General features: G+C 42.5%; 1 protein-coding gene across 1 annotated transcript; it reads right to left on the bottom strand.

Annotated features, from left to right (window-relative positions):
• Window positions 1-799: 799 nt before the first annotated feature.
• Window positions 800-11663, bottom strand: LOC113019693 (basement membrane-specific heparan sulfate proteoglycan core protein-like). The gene is made up of 9 exons (XM_026163507.1): window positions 11621-11663; window positions 11272-11307; window positions 8763-8880; window positions 8116-8264; window positions 6644-6886; window positions 5524-5790; window positions 3452-3703; window positions 3171-3308; window positions 800-994 (listed from the first exon to the last, which is right to left on the bottom strand). The coding sequence occupies exons 1-9, from the start codon at window positions 11643-11645 to the stop codon at window positions 888-890; spliced, it is 1335 nt and encodes a 444-aa protein (XP_026019292.1). The 5' UTR covers window positions 11646-11663; the 3' UTR covers window positions 800-887.
• Window positions 11664-25633: the final 13970 nt, after the last annotated feature.

Below are 25633 nucleotides of genomic sequence, written 5' to 3'. Positions count from 1 at the left end.
TGGAGCAGCTGCACCGGAGACTGGCCGATATCGCAGTTTCTCTGGGGACTGAAAAGGTGGCCAGCAAAAGAAATGTTGTGGAAAATATTTGATTTTCTTTTTATGTTACTTTAAACTTTCTTTCACTTGCTCAGTTAAATTGAGCTGATTTAGTACCTTTTCCAATAGCTTTCATGCATTCTGTGATTTGTTTCAGCCAACCATGATTGCACTCAGTTTGGCCTCTCTCTGGTGAGAGGATCAGGGTTCCTTCTGTGCAGGCTGTCAGTCATCAGACTGAAAAAACAGACGGCCTGTTTTGTGGGGTATAAGCATTACATTAAAAAAAAATATTCAAGATTCAAGAAGTTTATTGTCATATACACCGCACTTTGCAGGTTCCCTTCACACAACTAAATACCAACTAACTAAAATATACATGTATATGCATCATCAGTTTTAAGCCACATGTATGTTTGACGTCAGAATTAAAGTCTGGTGGTGTTTTAATAAAGCTCCATCTTTAATATCTCAGAGTCAGTTTGCTGCTGTAGCTCCACAGTCACCTCTCAGAGATGCAGTGACAAGAAGCCATCAGCAGGTGGCAGCTTAACATCACGGTTCTATTCATTTTGAATATACTTCTTCAACCCAGTAAAGTTTGAAACTAACAGTTAAATTCTCCCTTTGCCCTAAAAATAGATCCTATAAATAAAATCTCACCTCTAACCCTGATAACGTTTGTTGCCAGGAAAGCACCGTTTCATTTTTCATGTTAAGAGGTCGAAGATGTAAACTAAAGAAAACACACAGCAATGAATTTACAAAAAAAAAACTTTATTGATACAAAAATTAAAAACAACATGCAACAAAATTCATGGACTTCAAAACATGACAAAGAGTTTAAGTTAGAAATTATGCTCAGTGGTGACGTCAGCCATGACATCATCATACGACTGGTCCTCATCTTCCTCGGTGGGTGGAGGCATCGTTATGGAAACATGTGAGCTCCTGCCTGTTAGGCGCAAAGTAAGAAATGATAACAGTGATGAAACAAACTGTAAATATAAAGAAGTCATTTTTCTTTTGAATAATACATTCTTAATTTGAACTTAATTTGACATCGACTGTAGATGTTAACTTATTCTTGTCTGACGATAGATTTGAGCTTCTATTTGTCGCCATCTTAAATAATTTGGGGCCAACAGAAAGTGGGATGGAAACTGTTAAGACAGCAAAACTGGACCGCCAAACTGTATTAGACTTTATTTGAATTGCAGATTGTAGTGACTAAAACTAACATGTGGCTAAAAAAACTTCCAAACCTAAGCCGTGATGTGTGAATATCAAGACGTTACTGCAGTGCTGCCTGAGGGCCTGAAGATCATGGCTTTTAAATTTAAGCTTTCATTTATTCCCTTATGTATATTGATTTTGAGTCATTAGCCCATTGGTCCCATTAATCCAGTCACTGACCCCCTCTGGAATAATGTGTATTCTGTGACCCAATGAGTGGTTGCTAAACGTAGAAAAATATTTAGTATACACATCCAGAAATGCATATACTATTATATATTGTACATATATTTATTAGTTTCAGATTTAGCCATTCTTGTATTTTTCTTGTTTACGTTATTGTATTTGCACAACTCTGTTGCTTGTGAAGCTCGCACACAAGAATTTCACTCACATGTACTGTACCAATGTACCTGCACATGTGATGTGACAATAAAAGTGATTTGTCTGATTTGATAAAGTTGCTGGCAGTCCATAACATGAAGCTGGTTGTAAAAAGCTATACATTGAGGACCTCCTTGTATTTAATTTGGTCACTAGCACATTGCAAACGTTGCCTATAATTTGAAAGGAAGACACTAACTTTTCTGCAAATAAATGCCAAATACTTGCCAAGCTGTGGTAAAAGTGTCACAGAAACCAGATGATGTGTAACTTTTACTTTTAAGGCAAAGTCTGCATCTTCCATGCATCTGGGCAACCACTGCAATCTACAAGTGTCCAAAGCAAGAAGGTTTTTGATGCAGCACCTTTTATGTGACTGATCTCACAACCACTCAGCAACTGGTTTGAGAATAAACACACAGAGACTGGAGGTTACCAAGGGTTGCTTCTGAAACACAAAGCCTCTATGAGATCATCTAATATATCGATCATGTCCCTAAATAACCTGATTAGTAGTGAAAATTGAACCACAATGAGATGTCTTAGTCTTTTGCTATCCTTGTTCAAATACAAATAATTTTGATGTGAAAAACAAAATAAATACAGGTGCACTTATAATGAATTATGAATAATGGATTTCTGTTTTTGATGCTGTTCTACACATCATCCCAGATTTCTAGGAAACTGCTAGATTAAGAGCCCTGAAAACATGTCTCTGTAGATGTTGGCCAGTTCGTCTGCCAATTCCCTGCTTTTCTTATCGACTTTTGTGTGAACTGTAATTACCAGAAGAGTCTGTTCAGTGACAGGTTGCTTCTCCCCAAGACAAGAACTAACAGACTTAAAAACTCCTTTGTCCCACACGCCATCAGACTGTTTAACTCCTCTCTGGAGGGGAGAGGGAGGGGAAACAGGAGGACAAAGGAGGGGGGAACAACTAAGCTGTAGTGCCTCTGCACCTCACTGTACAATACCTTGTGCAATACTTTTTGTAAATAGTCAACAGTGCAATAGACTCAATACTTGAAATGTGCAATTCACTTGTATTTTTATTTTTTATTCCTATTTATTCTATTTATCCCCTTTGTATATTTTATTTATATTTGTCTCTGTATTTATATATGTGTGTGTGTGTGTGTGTGTGTGTGTGTGTGTGTGTGTGTGTGTGTGTGTGTGTGTGTGTGTGTGTATATATATATATAACAGTTCTGTAACTGTAACTTCGGTCGTTGCTGTGCTTTTTTTGGAAGTCGAATTTCCCAGAGGAACCCACCCGAGGGATTAATAAAGTTCTATCTTATCTTATCTTATCTTATTAAATGTGGCTCAGGCACATCAAACCTCCATCAAAGCGGCAATAACTTTGGTTATTCTCTGATTTTTACATAGTAACTCTGGTTTATGACAAAATGTGCATGTTCAGTAACCAGTGTTTTTCTATTCTGGTAAAGATTATAGATCCAACACTACGAGATGGACGGGTGATATTTGAACATAGTGATGAGTGTTACCTGCAGACATGCGATATATAGAAGCCATGAGGAATGTGGAAATTACATATGGGAAGTACACCAAGATGTAGCGCAGTATTCCCAGAGAAGACAGGTTTTTGTGAGGATCTGAGGTGGGGGCATCGGGATCTTCAGGATCTATAAACAAACAACAAAGATCTTGCTGGAAAAAAGCTCTTTTTATCTTCTCTCTAAACCACAGATGAACAGTGTCTAATACACATCAAAGAAAAAAGACCAAAGTCACCAGTCATGTCATTCCTTGGATTTTCAGTCCTTACCTATGATGAACAGCCAGCTGAATGGAGACACTCCCACACTCATGTTACACTTGTACATGCCCTCATGAGACTTTGTGACGTTATAGATGATCATGTGACTTCTAGGCGCAGTCCCAATAATAGATTCATTTTTATAGAAAGTTGCTGGGATGTCGGATTGACTGTTCTTTGATTCACAGAGCAGAGTAACGTTAGCTCCCTTCATCACGGGGAGGACGGGACTCTGCAGGATTACTGGAGTATATTCTCGTTCTGAGAGATAAAAACAAATTGTTTGAATACACGAGTACATGCCATGTAGCAGAACATGCTATTCAGCTTTATTTATCAAGCACTGTCTGATGAGAGGCAGATAAAATCAATGTAAATAAAGAAAGTAAACCTTCCTTAGTTGCTAAGGTTTCAAGTATCAGGACATAAAATATTCTGATTCCTTAAAGTTCTTAAAATTAAGTAAGTAAAACCTCAGAGGAACTACATGACATGACATATAAAACAAATTAAGCCAGAATAGAGAAACAGTGGGTGAGGAAGTATTCTGGGCAGGTGCTACTAAATGCACTTGATTATTTGATCATCAGCAAGTGTGAGTACTTCTACAAGATGCAGTTCAATTCAGTTTCATTTTTATTGCAGCAATTTACAACAGTAGTCACTGTCATTGTGGGTCATCTGAACATCCTGATCATAATAAATTACAGCAGTGCAGATTCTGAGTAATAAATGACTGAACTAGTTTTTTGCATGAACGTTTCTTGCAGATATGCAGCACCTTCCCTATACATTTGTTTAATATGTACATGGAAGGACATATCCTGGTCAAAAATGACTCCTCGCAGTGTTACTGGAGGCCAAGGTAATCCCACTCAGAGTAAGCATTTTGGTTAGATACAATGTTTCTAACATTTTTAGTGCAAATTACAATAATCTTAGTTTCATCTGAATTAAGAAGCAAGGAATTACAGCTCATCCAGGTCCTTAAGAAATCCCTGCAGTTTAGCTAATCAGTGTGTGTCATCATGGGTAGATAAAGCTGGGTATTATCTGCACCAAAGTGATGATAGGAAAAATATATTTGGGAAAAATATAATTGATTCCACCACTAAACCCTGTGGAACTTCATAATAAACCTTTGTGTGTGAAGAGAGATATCAATCTACATGAAAACAGAGTTTATTAGATAGATATGGAATGATTCAGAGCACTGCAGTGCAGTACCTTTAATTTCTATTGCATGTTCTTCTCTGTGTATTAAAATATTGTGGTCACCTGAGGAAACCTGGGGTTGTTTTTGTTGTCTTGATTCAGTGACAAATAGTAAGACGTCTTTTTATTATAGAGCAGCAAACTCTTCTTCCAGTCTAAATGAAGATCTAGAATAGTGAGCTGCCTTTTTCTCTACAGCTTGCAGTTTATCTGCTTTAAGGCACACTTTTGTGAGTTATACCAGGGACTCATGCACTTCTGATTTGAGGCCTGCTTTTTCAATGAAAGCTGTTTAATGCAACACTAACAAGATAATCAGTCTTGTGGGAGTCTAGGTAGCTGTTTTACATTGTGTTGGCGTATGTCATTGGAGAAGATAACAGTGGAGAATTTACATCCTTAAACTTAGTTACAGGATTTTAAGAACGACATCTTCTGTGATCAAATGTATCAGTGACTTATGCAAAGTCCAGGAGTGAACCCGACTGCAACCCTGTGGGATCTTAAGATAGCTTAAGAGAGCTGTGCACATTAATAAACTGAAACAATGCTGTAAAGAAGAGTTGGCCAACCTATTCTCATGAAGTTGGAAACTATTATTTTCTACAAGCAATAGAAATGCATGTTTTTTTCTGTTTAGCTCGACTATGTTTGTTCATAGTAAAGCATCCATCCACTGAGCTCAGCTGTGAAGCTGTACAGCTCCACTGTTTGTGTGTAAAACAAAAAGTGTTCATTTAACCATTTTTGTTATAACAACATTGACACGTGTTTTACAAGCATGACTATTACGTGTTTAGTTTTCTCTCATTCGTATACATTTTGAGGGCTTCTGTTTCAAATTAGATTTTTAAACCCGCTCCTACCATAAACTGTGATGTTGACTGAGTTGCTCCGCTGGTGTGTAGGAGATTCGCACCAGTAAACAGCACTGTCGAGCCCCTTGATTTTGTGGAGGATGCAACCATAGGAAGTAGCTTTTCCCCAGACTTCACATCCGGACACTTGTTTGTCAAAGGTGCTGAATCTCTTGACTGTCCATCCTTGAATGCCGCAGCTCAGATTCAAGTCCTTATACTCAAACATCTGAGCGGAGTTGGGAGACGGTGTGAGAGTGGGAAGGTCAGAATGATCTGGGGACAGAACAAGACTCAGTGTGTTAAAATATGTGCGCTGTATTCAATGTTTTCACATTTCCTGTTGTTTTGAGACGTCTTCTGTTTTGCTTATTCACTTTGTTTCTATGATACACGTGTCAAAACTTTTTTACACTAAAAAAATGCAACAAAATTCAATTAATGTATTTATTATGTTGCTGAGCCCCAATCAGAATTCCATTCATGCAAGGCATTACAACTAATATTAATATAATATGTATTTTAAAATCATATATATTTAAACCTTTACAAACCCCAGCTCAACTGGGCACACATTATTACATATAAAGCAACGTGTTGGATGATGTATTGCAGTGCTACGAATCTCACTGAGACTGGTAACACAATTAGTTTTACAATAAGATTTTCTAATTAACACAAATCCTAATAAATACATGATGTCAGGTAACCAAATCCAAGAGTAAAGAAGAGATTTTTAGGATGTTCCTTCAGCATACTCACAGCCGTCCTGTTCATACTTGAACTGAATGAATCCTGATGAATGCCAGTTAATCTGTTTAGATTGTGCGATCACCATCGGTGTATGAGGGCAAAACACAAGTTACTTTGGCTTTATGACTTTTGTGGACTTTGGCTGCATGTCCACTCTTACCCTGAATCCTCCCTTAGTTAAGCTGCATTTAGGTGTAGGCTGCTGGGGGATTCCCAAGATGCACTGAATGTTTCTTCTTCAGTCATCTTTACCCTCACTATGTGTTTATACAGCTGTCTGCATCCATTCATCTATTTTGTTCACTTATCTGGGTCATGTCACAGGCAGCAGCTTAAGCAGACAGCTGTTATTTAGAGAAATGACTTTGTCCCTTACCTTGTATCAGCAGCCAGCTGGATGGTGATTCCCCATGACCACTTATGTGACATTTGTAGGAACCTTGATCAGCTTTAGATGCTTGGTAGATGGTCGTGTGGTTTGCAGTTTCACTTTTGATGGGGTGATCATCTTTAAAGAAATTAGCAGGGAGGTTGGAGGGATTCTTTGTTCTACAGTGCAGAGTGATGTTCTCTCCCTCCACCACAGGGGCAGCAGGACTCAGCAGGATCACTGGGTTCTCTAAACCTCCAGAAAAATGAAATATGTTGTTGTGTGATATCAGGTGAGGAGACAGCCTACAGGGAAGAGGTGACTGCCCTAGAACAATTATGCTAACAAAATCAGCTATCTCTGAATCTCTGCAGGAAAGAAATTAGGTCACTGTGGTTTACAGAGAAGGACTGGGGGTGTTGCGTCCACATACACAACTGATATTCAACAGGCCCAGTGGGATCATTTTTGGTATTGCTAAAATGTAATTTATCTGCTTTTAAAAATGATTTTATTTCAGCGTCCCAGTTTAGGGAACCTAACACTGCACAGGTTAGCTACCAGCCTCATAGAGGTCAATCAGCCATCCATTTCTAAAACAGATCATGAACAGCCCCATGCAACAAGAAATGTGCAGCATTATAGATCATTTTTTCCACATGCAGAGAGCTTACTGACATAACATGGAACATTAGCTCTGGTTGGCTGTGGCACAGAAAGTAGAGCAGGTCGCTGCTGATCAGAAACACATCAAAGAGCTACAGCTCACAGACTTTAATGTTAGACTGCAAAAGTGTGGCTTGTTTGGAGCCGCAGCCCTGAGCCAGACCACCAACCAAAAGGCTGGTGGTTCAATCCCTGACTGCACCAGTCTCAATGCCAAATATCAAGTTAGTCAATAGTGCTTGTGTTAATGGGAGAATAATAATAATAATGGATTGCATTTATATAACGCTTTTCGGGACCCCTCAAAGCACTTTACAATTCCACTATTCATTCTCTCACATTCAAACACTGGTGGAGGCAGCTACAGTTGTCCTGGGGCGCACTGACAGAAGCGAGGCTGCCATATTGCACCACTGGCCAACACCAGTAGGCGGGAGGTGAAGTGTCTTGCCCAAGGACACAACGACCAAGACTGTCCGAGCTGGGGCTCAAACCGGCAACCTTCCGATTACAAGAGGAACACCTAACTCTTGAGCCACGATCGCCCCGAATGAATGAAGCAAGTTGTGTATAAAAATGAGTCCACTTAACTGAACTAAACCTTTTTGGTTTATATTGATGTGCTTCGTTTTATCACAACTAGTTCCCTGTAAAACACTGACGTGTAAAGTTGCAAATGTTGCAAAAGTCTATTGGAGAGAGAAGAGCTGATTCACACATGAATGAGTCACATTAAATTTCATAGAAACAGGAAGCAGGAGTTATGTAGCTTCTCCTTCAGGCATGCTGAAATGCAGTTTAATGAATCTTACCATTGACAGTGATGCTGATGGCGTTGCTGCTGTGACCGTGTGTGGACTGGCACCAGTAAACCCCGGAGTCTGAATGTGTGACTCTCTTAATTTCACAGGTAGAGGAAGTTTGAATACCCCAGCCTGATGTGCAGTCAGACACTTTCAACCTGAGAAACATCGTTTGTGTTAACCTGAATCTCAACTTCATTTTTAGACAACTTATGAATAAACTAATTATCTAATTCAGTACTATACTGGGATCATTTTACAGTCCAAGGTTGTAAATTATGCAAGAAATTCTCAAACCAGGCATTTTGCCAGATGCCTGCTGACGCTCACTGTCACTCATAAAGTACTTTGGTGCTCTGAATCACCAGTCAAATATCAGTTTGTCAGCAGGTTGTTATGAGACCGCTGGAATTTGCTCTTTGTTTTGCTGATTGCTTTTCTTTAACATCTCCTTTTATTTGCTTTCGGTCTGCAGTTAGGTTAATTCACTGAAAATGACTCTTATCAGGTTCAGACACTGAAAACATCTTGGTAGAAATGATTATCTTCCTGCACAACAGCAAGTGAAAGGATGAATTAGCTGAGTGAAACATAAAGAGTGCTCTTCCTTTAACATGCCAGTTTTGTGATTTTTGTTATTTAAGCAGTAAACTGACCCTTTTTTCGCTGGGGATCTCCACACTGTCCATTCACCGGAGGCGATCCGCTCACAGCTCAGACTGATGTGCTCGTACTCGAAAAACTGGGACCAGTTGGGAGTGACCTTCAAAGAGGCTGAGAGAGACAGAGACACAATTGACAGAGCACAGCATAAGTGTTTAAAAGGAAGGTGACCCTGCCGTGGTCCCCAAAGTTATACCCAGAAACAAATTTACAAGTTACTAAACTGAAAGCTTTGACTCTGGGGTGAACAAAGGCCAAAATAACAAACAAAACGAGCTGGGATCTGGTAAAAAAAATCAGTGAGAAATGTACCATCATACCTGGAGAGAAAAACACATCACCAGCAACATCTCTACATAATCCACTCAGATCCACAAACAGTCGGTGAGTGTAGTAAATGTGTGGTTTTTAAGGCACTTTACATTGTTACCATCCTACGTGTGAACAGTTGTTGAACAGTCGACCCCGTGCTGAGAAAGCTTCCTCCACTACAAACTCTGGTGTCATGTAAACTCATGCAAACTTTGGCCTAAAGAAAACGCGCCTTTCTCTGTTGAACCTGCACCAATGAGAGCCGTGCCTCCTAAGTCGACTGACTTCCTGTTTCCTTCCCATGCAATGGCCTAAATAAAATAAGCATGTGGTTCTTTTGGGCTTTCTGAACATTTGCTGAATACAAATGCTCAAATTCTGATTTTTCAGCTCAGTGCTGTTTCTGAGGGGTTATTATTTGAGACCAGATGTTAGCCAAAGTGAGTAAATGCACTCACTGAATTAATCAAAAACCCAGAGAGTTACCAACTTAGTGAAACAGTGTAACAACTGAGCTTTGCAATTGCTGTCGTTACCATAATGAGTCTGAGAGATCTGATGATGGTGTGCTTCACTTCACACACACAGAAGAAATGTAATGAATAAAACTCATGTGTTATGATGTCCCACAGCAGTAATAAACAGTAAAGTAAAGCAGTTATTTGTTCTTGTGCTCTGATCGGACATTTATCTGCTGTGTGACATGTTGTCTTACAGATCTCTGGTTACCAAGGGGCAAACATGCGTCTGCGTTGAGCTAAGGCTACGATAAGAATGCTTGATTTGGTAAAAGATACTGTAACAGCTAGGGGAGCTAAGGGACCTTCATCAGTGAGGCAACTGACTTTTTAGTTTTGTTTGGTGATGATGGTTGTTTTTAAATGATTGACTGTTATTTCCAATGTGTAAATATGAATCATAAAGTAGCAGAAAATGCAATGAAAACATTGGGCTTTAGCATTTTGCTTTAGGAGCTGTGTTGGTGTCATTAGGAAGAAAAGCCTGATTCTGCAGGCAGGAAACAGTTGGTGAGGTTCAGTTTGAAGATCTTTAGATTAGAGAAGAAAATGTTTACAAATAAATGAAATGAAATGTTTACATCTCAGTGCTTTCAGTCAATGACTCTAAAAGTTCACTTTGTCTAAAACACTGATAAAAATGCAAATGACATTCTATAACACACACACAGACACACACACGCAGACACACACATGCACACACACACACACACACATGCAGACACACACGCACACACACACACACACACATGCAGACACACACACGCAGACACACACACGCAGACACACAGACACACACACACACACACAGACACACACACGCAGACACACACATGCACACACACACACACACACACATGCAGACACAAACATGCACACACACACACACACACACATGCAGACACACACGCGCACACACACACACATGCAGACACACACACGCAGACACACACACGCAGACACACAGACACACACATGCAGACGCACACATATAGACTCACACACACATGCAGATGCACAGAGACACACAGACACACACAGACACACACGCAGACACAAACACACACGCAGACACACAGACACACACAGGCACACACATGCAGACACACACACACAGACACACACACACATGCAGACACAGAGACACAGACACACACACGCAGACACACAGACACACACACGCAGACACACATGCAGACACACACACAGACATGCAGACACACACACACACACACACACAGACACACACACACACACAGACACACACACGCAGACACACAGACACACACATGCAGACGCACACATATAGACTCACACACACATGCAGATGCACACACAGACATGCAGACACACACACACACACACACACAGACACACAGACACACACAGACACACACGCAGACACACAGACACACACAGGCACACACATGCAGACACACACACACAGACACACACACACATGCAGACACAGAGACACAGACACACACACGCAGACACACATGCAGACACACACACAGACATGCAGACACACACACAGACATGCAGACACACACACACACACACAGACACACACACACACACACACACACACACACACACACACACACACAGACACACACAGACAGACACAAACAGACACACACACACAGACATAAACAGGCTTGAATCTTACCACGACTCTGGGCTGACGTCCGGCAGGTGCTCAACACTGATATGAAAGTCAAAGTCAAACCACACAGTGTGTAAGTTTTCCTAAAAACTCTCAGTCATACGACACAAACATGAAATCACTAAGTTTCATTTGCAACTCTTAACTTTAAGACATCTGATAACTTTAAACTTTCATAAAACAGCCATTCAGTCTGTCACAGAACTGTGTGCAGCAAAAACAACGTTATACGTTATAACGAGTTATACATCAACAAAGAACTCAAACACACCTCTGTGCATTTTAATCTACAGTACTTTTGCAGTATTGTGTGACAAGAAGTTTTGTTTGTTAATTTTTGTTCTGTACTTACAGAGGAGAAGCAGAATTGCCTTCATAGCGTCTGCACGCTGCAGTTTCACTGACCGTTTTGTAGCAAAAGTGGCGACAACATCCTGTTAAAGAAACCACACGGTGGTGAGGGGGAGGAGGATGTGAGTTCAAGCCAAAAAGAACATAAAAAATACTTTTTCAAGGCATTTAAGAAGAAATCCTTTGTCTGGTGTAGCACATTATGTTAATGTGTTTGTAAACAGGGGGAGAAATGAAACAGGATTCAGATCCTCTTGTTCTGACACCAAACTTTGAAAAAAACAAAAGATAAATGCAAGCAGGAACTGAGACATGAAACAGCCAGCTGTACATTAGAAGCCATCGAATGCTTTTATAAAAGGAATAAAGTGGGGATTTATATAATATGGATATAATAATCTGCCAGTTGTAGCTGATAGGTTTCAGCACATCTTTCTTACCTACCTGGTAAAAGTTTGCTCCTTCCTGGAACATAGGGCGAGAGCTCGTTACTCCAAGTCGCAAAGTCTATTTGAAGCTGCTCTGTGAATCCACCCATCTTCTAAACAGCTTAGTATCAAGCATCATGAAGACAACACTGAACTGCCAAAAGCTGCTGTTCCTGTAATGTCCACTTAAGAAGTGAGACATGAGTCATACTCATAGTTTCCCTTGTTAAAATGTCAGAACGTGGTGGGTATTCTTGTAGGCTTGATGCCTGCACTCTGGGTGTTTCCCAGTGGATCAGAGGGTTGCTTCCTGTGACGTCAGATATTTGAATGAGCCAGGAACAGAGTGAAGAGTTCATTCATATCAGAAGGATTCAGTGTAGAGCTGCCAATCATCCTCCTAGTTGGCTCAGGTGGTTCAGAAATCTGATTAGGATCTCTACCAGGCACCTCCTGGGTAAGGTATTCTGGGCATGTCCTACCAAGAGGAGACCATGGGCTAAAGAGACCTCTTGGCTGGATGGATGGATGGATTTCTCCCTTCATAACAAATGCTCTCCCTCAGTGAAGATGTCTTGGCAGTTATGTCCATTCCACATACTTTCTCACTTGGTTTACGGCAAATAAAACCTAAAGGTAAAATGAATACAGAAAACACAGACAGAAAGAAGTTACATTAAACAGTTAAATAAATCCAAACTTTCTCTGTGCCTACAAGTCTGGACTGACTTTCTTTCTTGTGGCCGTCTGGACAAAATGCTACTGGTGTCATTACTGTTCAGTAATACTTTTCTCACGCATCTGCTTCCTGAAAATAGCCACAGGTTTGCACCATTGCTGCAAAACCGTGACAAGTATTTACCACAGTATGTAAAGAATATGGTATCTTAACTTATTGATTCCTCTCTTTTTTTTAAGTTTGTTGTTAAGTCAATCAACCTGGTCATTACCACCTGTGCTTGATGCATTGACTGAGACAGCAATATCAGCTCAACCATCAAGGGCATCCCCAGAAGCTCTTAACAAGACTGTGTGAAGCATTTTATGTAATGATATTCACCTTATTTGCTACTTTACAGTTAAGTTGATACATATTAAAAAGTTTAATGTTTAATCTTAGAAAATCACTTTAGCTTATTTTTCGCGGCACACTTCACTCAAACAATATTAAGTATGCTAATGCTATTAAAACTAATATTGGTGCCTCTGTTCAAGATGCAGAACCACTTCCACTTTATAAGGGTTTTATTTCCACTGGTGTTTGTCTGACTAACTGTGGTTATGACTGAGGATGTACTGTTCGAGGTCACAAGCAGAAACAGGAAACACACACTTTCTGTGTTATAAGACTGAAGTCTCACTTGAATTCACTTGAAATTGATATCTATGAGCAATGCATCAAGTATAGAGACACATAGGATTTATCAGCATCTGCCACTTTTACATAAATGTTTCTGGGATGTTTCTGTACATATTAAAGGCGGAGACCCGTTTGTTGTAGTCGTGTGATATCGGTTCGATACCAGTATCACACAAGATCCCCAAGAATGTTTGACAGAAATATTGGACTTAAAATGTGTGAGTGATTGATTTTCTCACCTCTTCTGCAGACTACCCAGGCTCGTTGGTTCCTGTGGTAATGTGTTAAGTGTGGTGTGAACTGTTTACAAAACTAAAAGGTTCCTGAGGTCTTGGTATGAATGCCTGGTCTATGTGATATTGCCATGTTTGTTTTTTTAAACCAGACATACTGTAGTGAATTACTTCTGTGTGGGCTTTGTCTAAAGCACACCTTGTGTGTGAATGTGTGGATGACTGGATGTGTAAAGTGCTTTGGGGTCCTTAGGAACCAGTAAAGCGCTATACAAATACAGGCCATTTACCATTTGTTGTATCATCATTACAAACACTAATGCAAAACACTAGAAACTTGAAGATACACTCAGGATGAAAAATACTCAAGCCTTGGTGAGAGAAAGCAGTGGATCCTGTGGTTAACACCATACTTTGTTCTGACAGTGATGTTTTTAAGCCCTGTTAGATGTGGTCACATGAGGTCACAAGAAGGTCAGAGCTGCGTGTGTTGCAATTTTGATGACTTATTAGTAGGGGAGGGTTTTTAGCTTGAATAACATGATATCAAGTCATTAAATACTAAATTGATTCTTAAATATAAATGTATTTTCTCAGAAAGGCCAAAATCTCAGGTTAAAGCTTGGATCCTTCACCGGACATACATACATACTAGGCGTGCAACGATACACAAAATTCAGGGTTCGGTTCGATACTTTGGTGTCACGGTTCGATATTTTTTCTATACAAAAAAAAATGTTCATGCCTTTTTAATTTGTCATTTATTAAAATTATAGATATGGGGTGGCTGTAGCTCAGGTGGCAGAGCAGGTCAGCCACTAATCAAAAAGTCGGTGGTTCGATCCCAGGCTGCCTCCTGGCTGCATGCCATATATCCTTGGGCAAGATACTAACCCCATGCCTACTGGTGGTGGTCAGAGGGCCCGGTGGCGCCAGTGTCCGGCAGCCTCGCCTCTGTCAGTGCGCCCCAGGGCAGCTGTGGCTACAATGTAGCTTGCTATCGCCAGTGTGTGAATGACTGAATGTAGTCTAAAGCGCTTTTGGGTCCTATGGACTAGAAAAGTGCTATACAAATGCAGGCCATTTACCATTTAAATATATATTTTAACTCAAACGTACAGTTTTTAAATTTAATGTTGCTGAAACAACAAAGGGATAAAATAATAAATCTATCTGATGGAGGAATCACTCATCTTTGGAAAAGAGAGTTTATTACAGAGAAATGGCTCTTTCCAAAATAAAAGCTATACTAGACGCTTATTCTGGGTTATATTCTCAACAGCATATTAAACATATCAGGTCCCCATAAGGAGAATCATGTGCTAACGGCTGTCTAAATGACTCGGGTAAAGTTTGTAGCATGCGTGCTTGTTGTTTTTGTCTGCTTCCACTTGTCTTTGCACTCGGATGATGTCGGCGTAAATGTGCAGTCATATTCGTTGTGTTCCCACTAGTGCTGTCAGCATTACGTAATCTCGTTGAAATGACGTTAACGCCACAACACGGCAAATCTCCGTTAACGAGCTACCGCGGGCGTGGGGCGTGGGGCTGGACGGCCAACTCGTTAACAAGCTAACTGCGCTAACGCACTAGTTCCCACCCATGTAATAGAGATTGAAAATGTGACGTCATTCAGGGGTAAAACCGCAAAGAATTCTGGGAACTCGTGGCAAGAGGTACTAGCGCACGCAGGCTTTCAATTGAAATCAGTTTTGCAGCGATAAAAAGAAACACAAAAATGTCAAGAAGCTGTTGTATTATTAACTGCAATAGCCGGTCGCATGACAGCCACGGGAAGCCGACGGGTAAAGAGATCGATTGTTATCGGATTACGTCGTTGAAGAGAAATTGTTCGAGCCATGTTTCCGAAGTAACAAAGAGGCGACTGGATTGCAGCCATTCAAAGATCAAATATAACGTCCCAGAACTCTCCAGCTCACAGGTTAGTCTGCTCCAAGCATTTACACAAAGGTCAGTCTGCTGTTGTAGTTAATGCGTCATTTTTCTTAACATAATTGGTGATATAGGTTACAAACAAGTCTGGTGCTGAACAGAAATTGTCGCGCTATGCTTCTATGTTTATTGTGCATAAATAGTAAATTGTCCTGACACAATATTGTGTTTCGCTTCTGTTATTACCATGGTACATTGACAAAAACATATACTTTTATTCACAGGATAAAACAGTTGTTTTGTATCACTAATTGTCCAGTGCGATTACAGCATACAATATTATTGTCACTGCTACATTTCTGTGATGAACCAGAAATTATTTCCACTACTAATTAATTACCGTTGAGCTCAAAGGTTATATTAATAAACGGTTAACGAATGTGTATTTATGACGATGTCCTATTAATAAACGGTCTGCTTGCAACATGGCAAATTGAACCCCCCCCCACCCTCAATCAGATCTGGCGTTTGGAACTATTTTGGTTTTCATGTGACGTATGACCCTGAAGGTAAGCGCGTCATGGACAAAAGTAAAACAGTATGTCGGATGTGCCACGCAATGCTCAATAGAGATTGACAGACCACGTGACTTTTGCGCATTGCATGCCGGGAACTCGTGGCAAATGCAAGTACCTGCATCAAATGCAAACATTTGCAGCACCGCAAAACGTTCATTCTTCGGTTCCAATAAATTCTTGTTTTTTCTTTGCCGCACAAAAAAGGTATGTACAAAACGAAGGAGAACAATGCCGGTCCGTACAAAGACAGACTTGATGAAAAGTCAAAGAAAAGATACGAGGAAAAAAATCAAACCAGTGAAAGGGTCAGACCCTCACAAGCACACAGAGGGACAAAATACGTTAGCATGCTGCCCAACTTTCACCACGCTCATATTTATAATTATACGCTTCTTGGAGTGAGTGCATAAACTCATGAAGTCTAGTAACTTCAGGTCATTGCAACAATCCCCAGTTTGGGTACAGGACCTTGAAATGCACCGTGTAGAACGAAAGACCATCGTACGAACAAAGGTAAGTTTACCAGTCTCACAAATCGTCTTCATAAATACACATTCGGCTTAACTTCTGTCTTGCTAGCTTGCCCTGCGCTCAGTGAATCTGCGTTCGACTACTCCGCCTGGGCTGCACTGTCGAGCGCAGATCCACTGAGCGCTCAACACAGACAGCATCGTCAGAAGGAAAGTTGATAAAATAAGTTAAAAATTTTGTATTGTTCGATACATATGCGTACCGAACCGAAAGCACTGTATCGAACGGTTCTGTATCGATACGAGTATTGTTGCACCCCTAATACATACATACACACACACACACACACACACACACACACACACACACACACACACACACACATACATACATACATACATACATACATACATACGTGGACACACCATCAGTGCCAAAAGCCAACATAACACAGACTCTGATGCTGCAGGTTTTGTCTCTCTCCATCCAAAATTCACCAAACCAGCAGCAAAAGAAGATCAAAACTACACGTCACATGTAAGAAACATCGTAATTCCCTCTTACTTTTGCTGTTTTGCTTCCACCACAATAAAATCACACTTCCTGCACAGCTCTCTCTCTCTTTGTATTTCAAGAACAGTTTCACATCTCGAATCTCTGTTTTCTGCAGTATTCGATTGCAGCCTACTGTGGTTTTCTCAAAAATGACCTCTGACAAGAAAGTCTCATTTCTCCAGTTCAATACTGAAGAGATTTAAACTTTTTAAATTGCAAAACTCTTAGCTGTGTCTCTAATAAAACCTCTGTAACTTTGCTCTGCTTCGCTTCAACAGCATCAGGTAATGTTCACATGTTAATTCATGGCTTTTGTCAGTTTTTGATCTACTGCAGAATATTTTTAAGGTTATCTGCAATAAAAAGTCTGGCCAGGAAAATCTCCTTAATGTTCTTCTGTGTTTCATCCTGAGTTACTTTGACACAAAGACATCTGCAGTGATGCTTACACCTCTGATGTAGTCAGATTTTTAATTCAGTTTTTATAGCTCCACATAAAAACAACAGTTGCCTCAAGGTTTAATATTGTAAGTTTATATTGATGATAAGTATTTATTAAGCTCTGAATTAAAGCTTCACATGTAAATCACAATGATGCAGAACAGCTGATTGTTCTGTAAATAGTTTGAAATGTTTGTTTAAAAAACTGCTTTGGCTGCATTAAAAAAAATAGCTGCAAAAAACTTTGTTTGCCAAACTGAGTTACTTTTTTGAAGAAGTAACTATATAATTAATTGCTCAAAATTGGTCTTTATTTACTGTATTTTGCAGACAGAGTTACAGACTCTCTCCCAGACTCAGACTCATGATACAAGTCAGAGCTTTAAAAGTTGTGTTTTCAAAATTGGAGTTCAAGTTATTTTTACTTCCAATAGTGTTAACATGCTACAGGTCATGAACAAGATTTTATTAAATTTTCATTGTAAGTGGACTAAAGCAATTAATTAAAAGTAGTCTAACATAAATGTAAATGTTGTAATTTGATTATTTTAATAAACATGTAACTTGGATGGATTCGATGCTGGCGTGACCACAGTGCACACGTCTGCTGTTGCTCACAGTGGTCCAAGAGATGCTCAGGGAGTTTGTGTGTTCGCTCAGACACATGAAAAATTAGAGGGAACATTGATGACCAGTGTTATGAGCCAAACCCAAACACACTGCAGCAAGAAGCTCCATCAGTGTCACACTAACTCGAGTCAAAAAGAAGCAGCACACGTTTAAAAGAATAAAAAGTCACTGATGGATATAAAGGACATTTTATCTGTTCAGTCTCTTCATATGTCTCATGTTCACATGTTCCATATCTTAACTGTGTGTAGCAACAACAGATAACACACATGTGTGGGCCTCATCTGAGCTCTGACACATGTAGCTCAGTGACAGCACTGTCTCTCTCTGCCTCTCTGTCTACATGGCTGTGAACAAAAATATAAACACTGAGGCTTCAAAATGCAGCATCTACAACACTGTCACTCTGCCTCCACCATGGAGACAGTCTCCATGGTGATGAGTACAACTGGCAGCTGAAACTGTTGTGAACTTCTCCATGAGTCGTGTTTCCTGTTTCAGAGCTGCTGATTGGCTCTTTGGGCCCTTTACCTTCAGGAGGTCATGGACGAAGCAGTGAAGCCGTTTATCACGTAAAAAATATTTTTAGTTTATAATAATTTGATAAATAATAAAATATTAATAAAAACTGGAGGTTTTTTTAGAACTTAGATTTTAAGCTATTTATGCCTTTTTTGCTGCTCTTTTTTAAACTTATTCCCTTTAAACTGTATTTATTCTTTTTAAAATATATTGGTTATTGCACTGTAGAGGCTGCTGAGGAACAGTATTTCGTTTCAGGCTGTGTAACACGAAATGACAATAACCAATAAAGTCTTGAGAGCTGCCATCATTGTTCCAGCAGGAGGCAGTAAAACACCAAACTGCACCTGTTGTGCTGAAAAGGTGTGAGCATGTGCAGTAACCCAGTAAGTTACCTGAAAACAGAGATTGTTTTTAAACCTGTAAAGGGGGAAATCCTGACGAACCAATCCACAGCCAGAAAAGAAGTCTAACTCTGTGCTGCTCCAATCAGGAATCAGCTCTGTTACTGTGTGAGTGTGTAAAGTCACAGAGTAGCTGGTTTCAAATGTATCTATAAAGTTTATTCACATTTTATTTAGGCTTCAAAAAACAGTCCAAGTTTATTTCTTTGGACTTTGTTCACTTAGCGCCACCTGGAGGACAGTCAGCTCCCTGCAGCAGCTCTGGAGGACTGTTAACTGATGAAGAGCTCGGACTGCACAGCCTGCTTCATCACCGACTTCTTTAAATAAACATGACCACGATCAGTCGCAGCACCTCAGACAAACGTTTGTTACACAGCAGCCGCCTTCACACCGACTGAGCTCCATCACAGCTTCAGAGCTCAGCTTACTAAAGTCAAAGTTTATTTCCTCTCAGGTTTCTTACTTTCAGTAAAGTTTCACTGTTAGAGCCCTGACCAGCATCCTGCAGCATCTGGAGCAGCTGTGTGGTGCTGTCATGGCAATAAGGATCCAAATCTGTGGGGATGTTTCCAGCAGGGGTTATAACCTGCAGTCAGCAAGGTGTGCCTAATAAAGTGGCAGTGTTTATGTCAAGGTGCAGCACCATCAGAAAACGGTGGTTTACATCTCTGTTACAGGAAACCTGAAGAGTTAAAACACAAGAGAAGAAAATCTAAACGTTACACAAAGAACATAAAAGAAGTAAACTTCATAAAAACTTCACAAATGATGCTTTAAATGAAAAATAAATCCCTGTAAATAATTCAACAGGTCACATGTTAGAATCAGAATCAGAATCAGAAAGGGTTTTATTGCCAAATGTTGAGCAGGTTTACAACATTAGGAAATTGCTGCGGTGCTTCAGTGCAAACATACTGTCATAAAAATATAAAAATAAGAATAAGAATTAAAAGTGCTAAGTGGATAGATATATACATGAGTGCAGGTGGTGATCAGTGCCAAACATGGAATGATGCAGTGAACACAGTGTAGGGTCATGTGTTAGTGGTGGGAACAGTCATATGGTTATTGTTCATGTGTCCAACAGCAGAGGGGAAGAAACTGTTCTTATGGCGAGAGGTTCTGGTGCGAATGGACCGGAGCCTCCTGCCTGAGGGGAGCAGGTCAAACAGACTGTGTCCAGGGTGAGAAGGGTCAGCTGAGATCCGAGCTGCACGCCCCAGTGTCCTGGAGGTGTACAGGTCCTGCAGAGATGGGAGTCTGCAGCCAATCACCTTCTCAGCAGAGCGCACAACACGCTGCAGTCTCTGTTTGTCCCTGATAGTGGCTCCAGCGTACCACACGGTGATGGAGGAGGTGAGGATGGACTCGATGATTGCAGTGTAGAACTGCATCATCGTCCGTGTTGGCAGGTTGAATTTCTTCAGCTGCCTCAGGAAGTACATCCTCTGCTGGGCTTTCTTGATGACGGAGGTGATGGTGGGCTCCCACTTCAGGTCCTGGGTGATGGTGGTACCCAGGAAGCGGAATGAGTCCACAGAGGTGATGGGGGTGTCAGTCAGGATGATGGGGGGGAGTGGGGCTGTGTGCTTCCTGAAGTCCACAATAATCTCCACTGTCTTCTGGGCATTCAGCACCAGGCTGTTGTGGCTGCACCAGGACACCAGACGTTCAACCTCCCTCCTGTAGGCAGACTCATCCCCGTCCGAGATGAGCCCAATAACGGTGGTGTCATCTGCAAACTTGATTAGCTTGACAGACTGGTGGGTGGAGGTGCAGCAGTTGGTGTACAGGGAGAAGAGCAGAGGAGAAAGAACACAGCCCTGAGGGGAGCCGGTGCTGATGGTCCGGGAGTCCGAGACATTCTTTCCCAGCCTCACATGCTGCTTCCTGTCCGTCAGGAAGTCAGTGATCCACCGGCAGATGGGATCAGGCACATTCATCTGGGAAAGCTTGCCTTGGAGATGGTCTGGAAGGATGGTGTTGAAGGCAGAGCTGAAGTCCACAAACAGGATCCTGGCGTAGGTTCCTGGGGAGTCCAGATGCTGCAGGATGAAGTGTAGGGCCATGTTGATTGTGTCATCTACAGACCTGTTGGCTCTGTATGCAAACTGCAGGGGGGTCCAGGAGGGGGGCCGTGAGGGTCTTGAGATAGGAGAGAACCAGGTGCTCAAATGACTTCATGACCACAGATGTCAGAGCCACGGGTCTGTAGTCATTTAGTCCAGTGATCCTAGGTTTCTTGGGGACAGGGATTATGGTAGAGGACTTGAAGCAGGCAGGCACATGACATGCCTGCAGTGAGGAGTTAAAAATGCCAGAAAACACTGGGGCCAGCTCGTTTGCACAGTGTCTGAGGGTGGCAGGAGACACGCCGTCTGGGCCAGGAGCTTTTCGAGCATTCAGACTCTTAAACTGCTTCCTCACATCTGCTTCATGAATATGAAGAGTTGTGGTGGGAGGAGGTGGTGTGAAATCCTCTTTTGTGTGGGGTGAGGAGGGGGGTGTTGTAGGTGAAGTGTTTGAAGGTGGTGATGGCTCTATGGAGGGGGGAGAGGTGGGGGAATGAGTGTCCAAAGTGTCTCTATTGTTGGGGCCGTTGGAGGTGTGAAGGCTGCCTGATGGCTCGTCAAAACGGCAGTAAAAGTCGTTGAGGGTGTTGGCCAAGAGCAAGTCGTCAGTGGAGTGGGGGGTTTTAGGCTTGTAGTTTGTAATATTCCTAAAACCTTTCCACACAGAGGCCGAGTCATTCTCTGAGATCTGCTGCTGCATCTTCTCAGAGTGCTGGTGTTTTGCAATGTCCACTTCTTTAGTGAACCTGTACTTGGCCTCTCTGTAGGTGACTAGTAAACAAGATGGTGGGGCGCACAGACGCAGCGGCCCGGAGCTCCTACACTTTTGCACTTTTGGTGGTACTGTGTATTATTTCACACAGTCTGGGGTTACTCCAATACAACAGAGATGATCTACTACAACTAAGCCGTGGAGATCTTCAACTAACATCCGAGTATCTCATCCCCCCGGAGATCGTTAAGCAACCCCCGGGGCTACCCGCAACAGCAAGCCGCAGGAGGAGACGTTGCGAGCGGAGGCAGAAGAGAGGCAGGCGGGGAGGCCTGTGGGCACGGCTAAAGACTAGTCCGTTTAAACCACCACTCCCGATCATATTCCTCTCCAACGCCCGTTCAATCCGTTACAAACTGGATGAAATACGACTGCAGATCGCCACTCGACGGACTTTTAATAACTGTTCGTGCATGATTTTCACTGAAACCTGGCTGGACAGCGCCATTCCCGATGCGTCTATTGATCTAGCAGGCCGCACCGCCTATCGAGCCGACAGATCTGCAGACTCGGGTAAGAAGACTGGCGGGGGGCTGTGCATCTATATTAACAACTTTTGGTGCACGAACGTCACGGTAACGGAAAGACTGTGCAGTACAGAGGTAGAACTGTTGGTGTTAAAGTGCCGTCCATTCTATCTCCCTCGGGAATTTTCTGCCGTTTACATTTGCGCTGTTTACATTCCACCAGATGCTAATGCTAAGCTAGCGTTAGCACAATTGAGCAGCAGCATCAATAACAGCCTGGTAGCACACCCGGACAGTGTCTTTATTGCGGCTGGGGATTTTAACCACGCGGACCTGAAATCTGTACTTCACAATTTCCACCATAATGTGAAGTGTGCTACCAGAGGAGATAGAACGTTGGACCAGGTGTACACCAACATGGCGAATGCGTACAGAGCCCAGGCTTATCCCCACCTGGGTCTGTCAGACCATCTCTCCCTTCTGCTACACCCAATATACACACAAAAGATCAAGAGCACTGGGATTACAACCAAAACCGTGAGAACATGGCCGCAGGATGCTATTCCGATGCTTCAGGACTGTTTCCACTGCACAGACTGGGATGTATTCAAGGTGCAGGACACTGACAATCGTGTCGCATTGGACAGTTACACCTCCACTGTCTTGGACTACATCTGTTTCTGTGTGGACAATGTAACAACTTGGAAACGATTCCGTGTGTTCCCTAATAATCCACCCTGGATGACACACGGAGTTCAACAACTTATTCGAACGAGGAACAACGCTTTCAAATCCGGGGACCAGGAGGCATACAGTGCTGCCAGGGCCAACCTGAGAAGAGGCATCAAGACTGCCAAGCAGCAGCACAGGAGGCGTATCGAGGCCAGGTTTGAGAACAACACAAACCCAAGGCAAGTCTGGGAGGGCATCAGGGCTATCACGGACTACAAAAGAAGAACACCATCACCCTCAGCCGACAGTTCTACTCTGGCTGAGGATCTAAATCTCTTTTATGCCCGTTTTGATAGGGAGAACACCGACCCTGTCCTGTCCCCTCTCCCCTCAACCAATCCTGCTCCAGTCCTGAGCACTCGTGAGCTGAGGCGTGTGTTCCGGAGCATTAACACCAGGAAGGCGGCCGGGCCAGATGGAGTGCTGGGCCGGGTGCTAAAAGACTGTGCTGCGGACCTGGCGGACGTCTTCACCTCTATATATAACACCTCGTTGTCCTGTTCACTGGTACCATCCTGTTTCAAAGCAGCAACCATCGTTCCCATCCCAAAACAGTCAAATGTCACATGCCTGAACGATTTCAGACCTGTGGCACTCACCCCCATTCCCGCCAAATGCCTGGAGAGACTGGTTATTAAACACATCAGAGCTGCTTTTCCACCATCCCTGGACTCGCACCAGTTTGCATACAGGGAGAACCGGTCAACCGAGGATGCGATCGCCACAGTGCTGCACACATTACTGAAGCACTTGGAACACAGGAACACCTATGCACGGCTCCTCTTTGTAGACTACAGCTCGGCTTTTAATACCATCCGGCCATACAAACTCCGTCCCAAACTCCACCAACTGGGACTTAACTCCTCTCTGTGCAACTGGATTGTGGACTTCCTCACTAACCGTAGACAGAGTGTCAGAGTGGGTAAGAACACCTCTTCCACCCTTGTGGTCAACACCGGTGCCCCTCAGGGGTGTGTCCTGAGCCCTCTGCTATACACTCTCTTCACCCATGACTGTATTTCCTCCTGCGCGTCCAATCTCATTGTTAAGTTTGCAGATGACACTACAGTGCTCGGACTTATATCCAACAATGATGAGACAAACTATAGGACAGAGGTGCAACAACTAGAGTCATGGTGCCACGACAATAACTTGGTCTTAAACACCAAAAAGACCAAGGAGATCATTGTAGATTTCCAGAAGAAGGGTCATAACAACCATCTGCCTCTCTTCATTGGCAGTGAGGCGGTGGAGAGGGTGAGCAGTTTTAAATTCTTGGGAGTAACTGTGACCGAGGACCTGTCCTGGGGCAACCATATCACCTCAGTTGCACGGAAGGCCCAACAGCGCCTCTACTACCTGAGGAGACTGCGGAGCGCACACATTCCCAGATCTCTGATGTTGAACTTCTACAACTGTGCCATCAGCAGCGTTCTGACGTATGGATTTCTAGTGTGGTTCCCCAGCTGCACCAAGGCCGATCAGAAAGCACTCCAGCGGGTGGTGAAAGAAGCTGGCAGAATTATTGGAACAAGTCTGCCAGGGATCAGTAATATCTTCCCCACTCGCTGTCTGAGGAGGGTGCACAGTATCCTGCGGGACCAACATCACCCTGCGCGCCACCTTTTCCATCTGCTGCCCTCAGGGAGAAGGTACAGGTCTATACAGGCCAGAACATCCAGACTGGCCAACAGCCTGTATCCACAGGCTGTGAGGCTCCTGAACTCTCTGCCCCCCTCTCACGGACAATAACCATATCCAACTTCTTAATAGCAATGAACTGGTCTGCATTGGTGCATCATATCTTTATGTAAACAGCGGCCAGGTTGAATGAAGCAAAATCCCGCGGAGAATAAAACGGTTTGCAGTGAATAAAAAGGTATTCCAGAGAGGGAGAGCAGTGCTGAGCAATCACTGTTACATCTGTGCACCAGCCACTATTAATGTAGAAGCAGACACCTCCACCTTTGGTCTTACCAGAAAGAGAGGCCTGCCGGTCTGCGCACAGCAGATGAAAGCCCTCCAGCTTGAGCGCACTGTCCGGGATGTCCTCACAGAACCACGTCTCCGTAAAACATAACACACAGGAGGAGGCAAAGTCTCTGTTCATGCTTCTCATCAGGGCCAGTTCGTCTGTCTTATTCCTGAGTGATCGTACATTGGAAAGGAAGATCCCAGGAAGAGCAGTTCGCAGTCCACGTCTCCTCAGACGCACGAGTGCGCCGGCTCGCTTACCTCTCTTTCGGCGTCTCACCACCTTAACTAAACTCTGTAGCCGCTCACTGTGGTTTGTCCCAGCAGCTCTTAGGAAACAAACTGCTAACTTCAGTGTCAGCACACACTGTTAGTAAACTATGCAACACTGAATTCAGGTTTCAGTTGTGTTAAGTTGTGAAGTTGTGATGAAAGTCTTCTTACTGACACAGGTAGGATGGTCAGGCGTCCTCTGTTCC

This window comes from Astatotilapia calliptera, chromosome 3 (genome assembly GCF_900246225.1).
Source record: "Astatotilapia calliptera chromosome 3, fAstCal1.2, whole genome shotgun sequence".
NCBI classification, from domain to species: Eukaryota; Metazoa; Chordata; class Actinopteri; order Cichliformes; family Cichlidae; genus Astatotilapia; species Astatotilapia calliptera.
The sequence above is the reverse complement of the archived record's forward strand: the minus strand, read 5'-3'. Positions and strand labels throughout refer to the sequence as shown.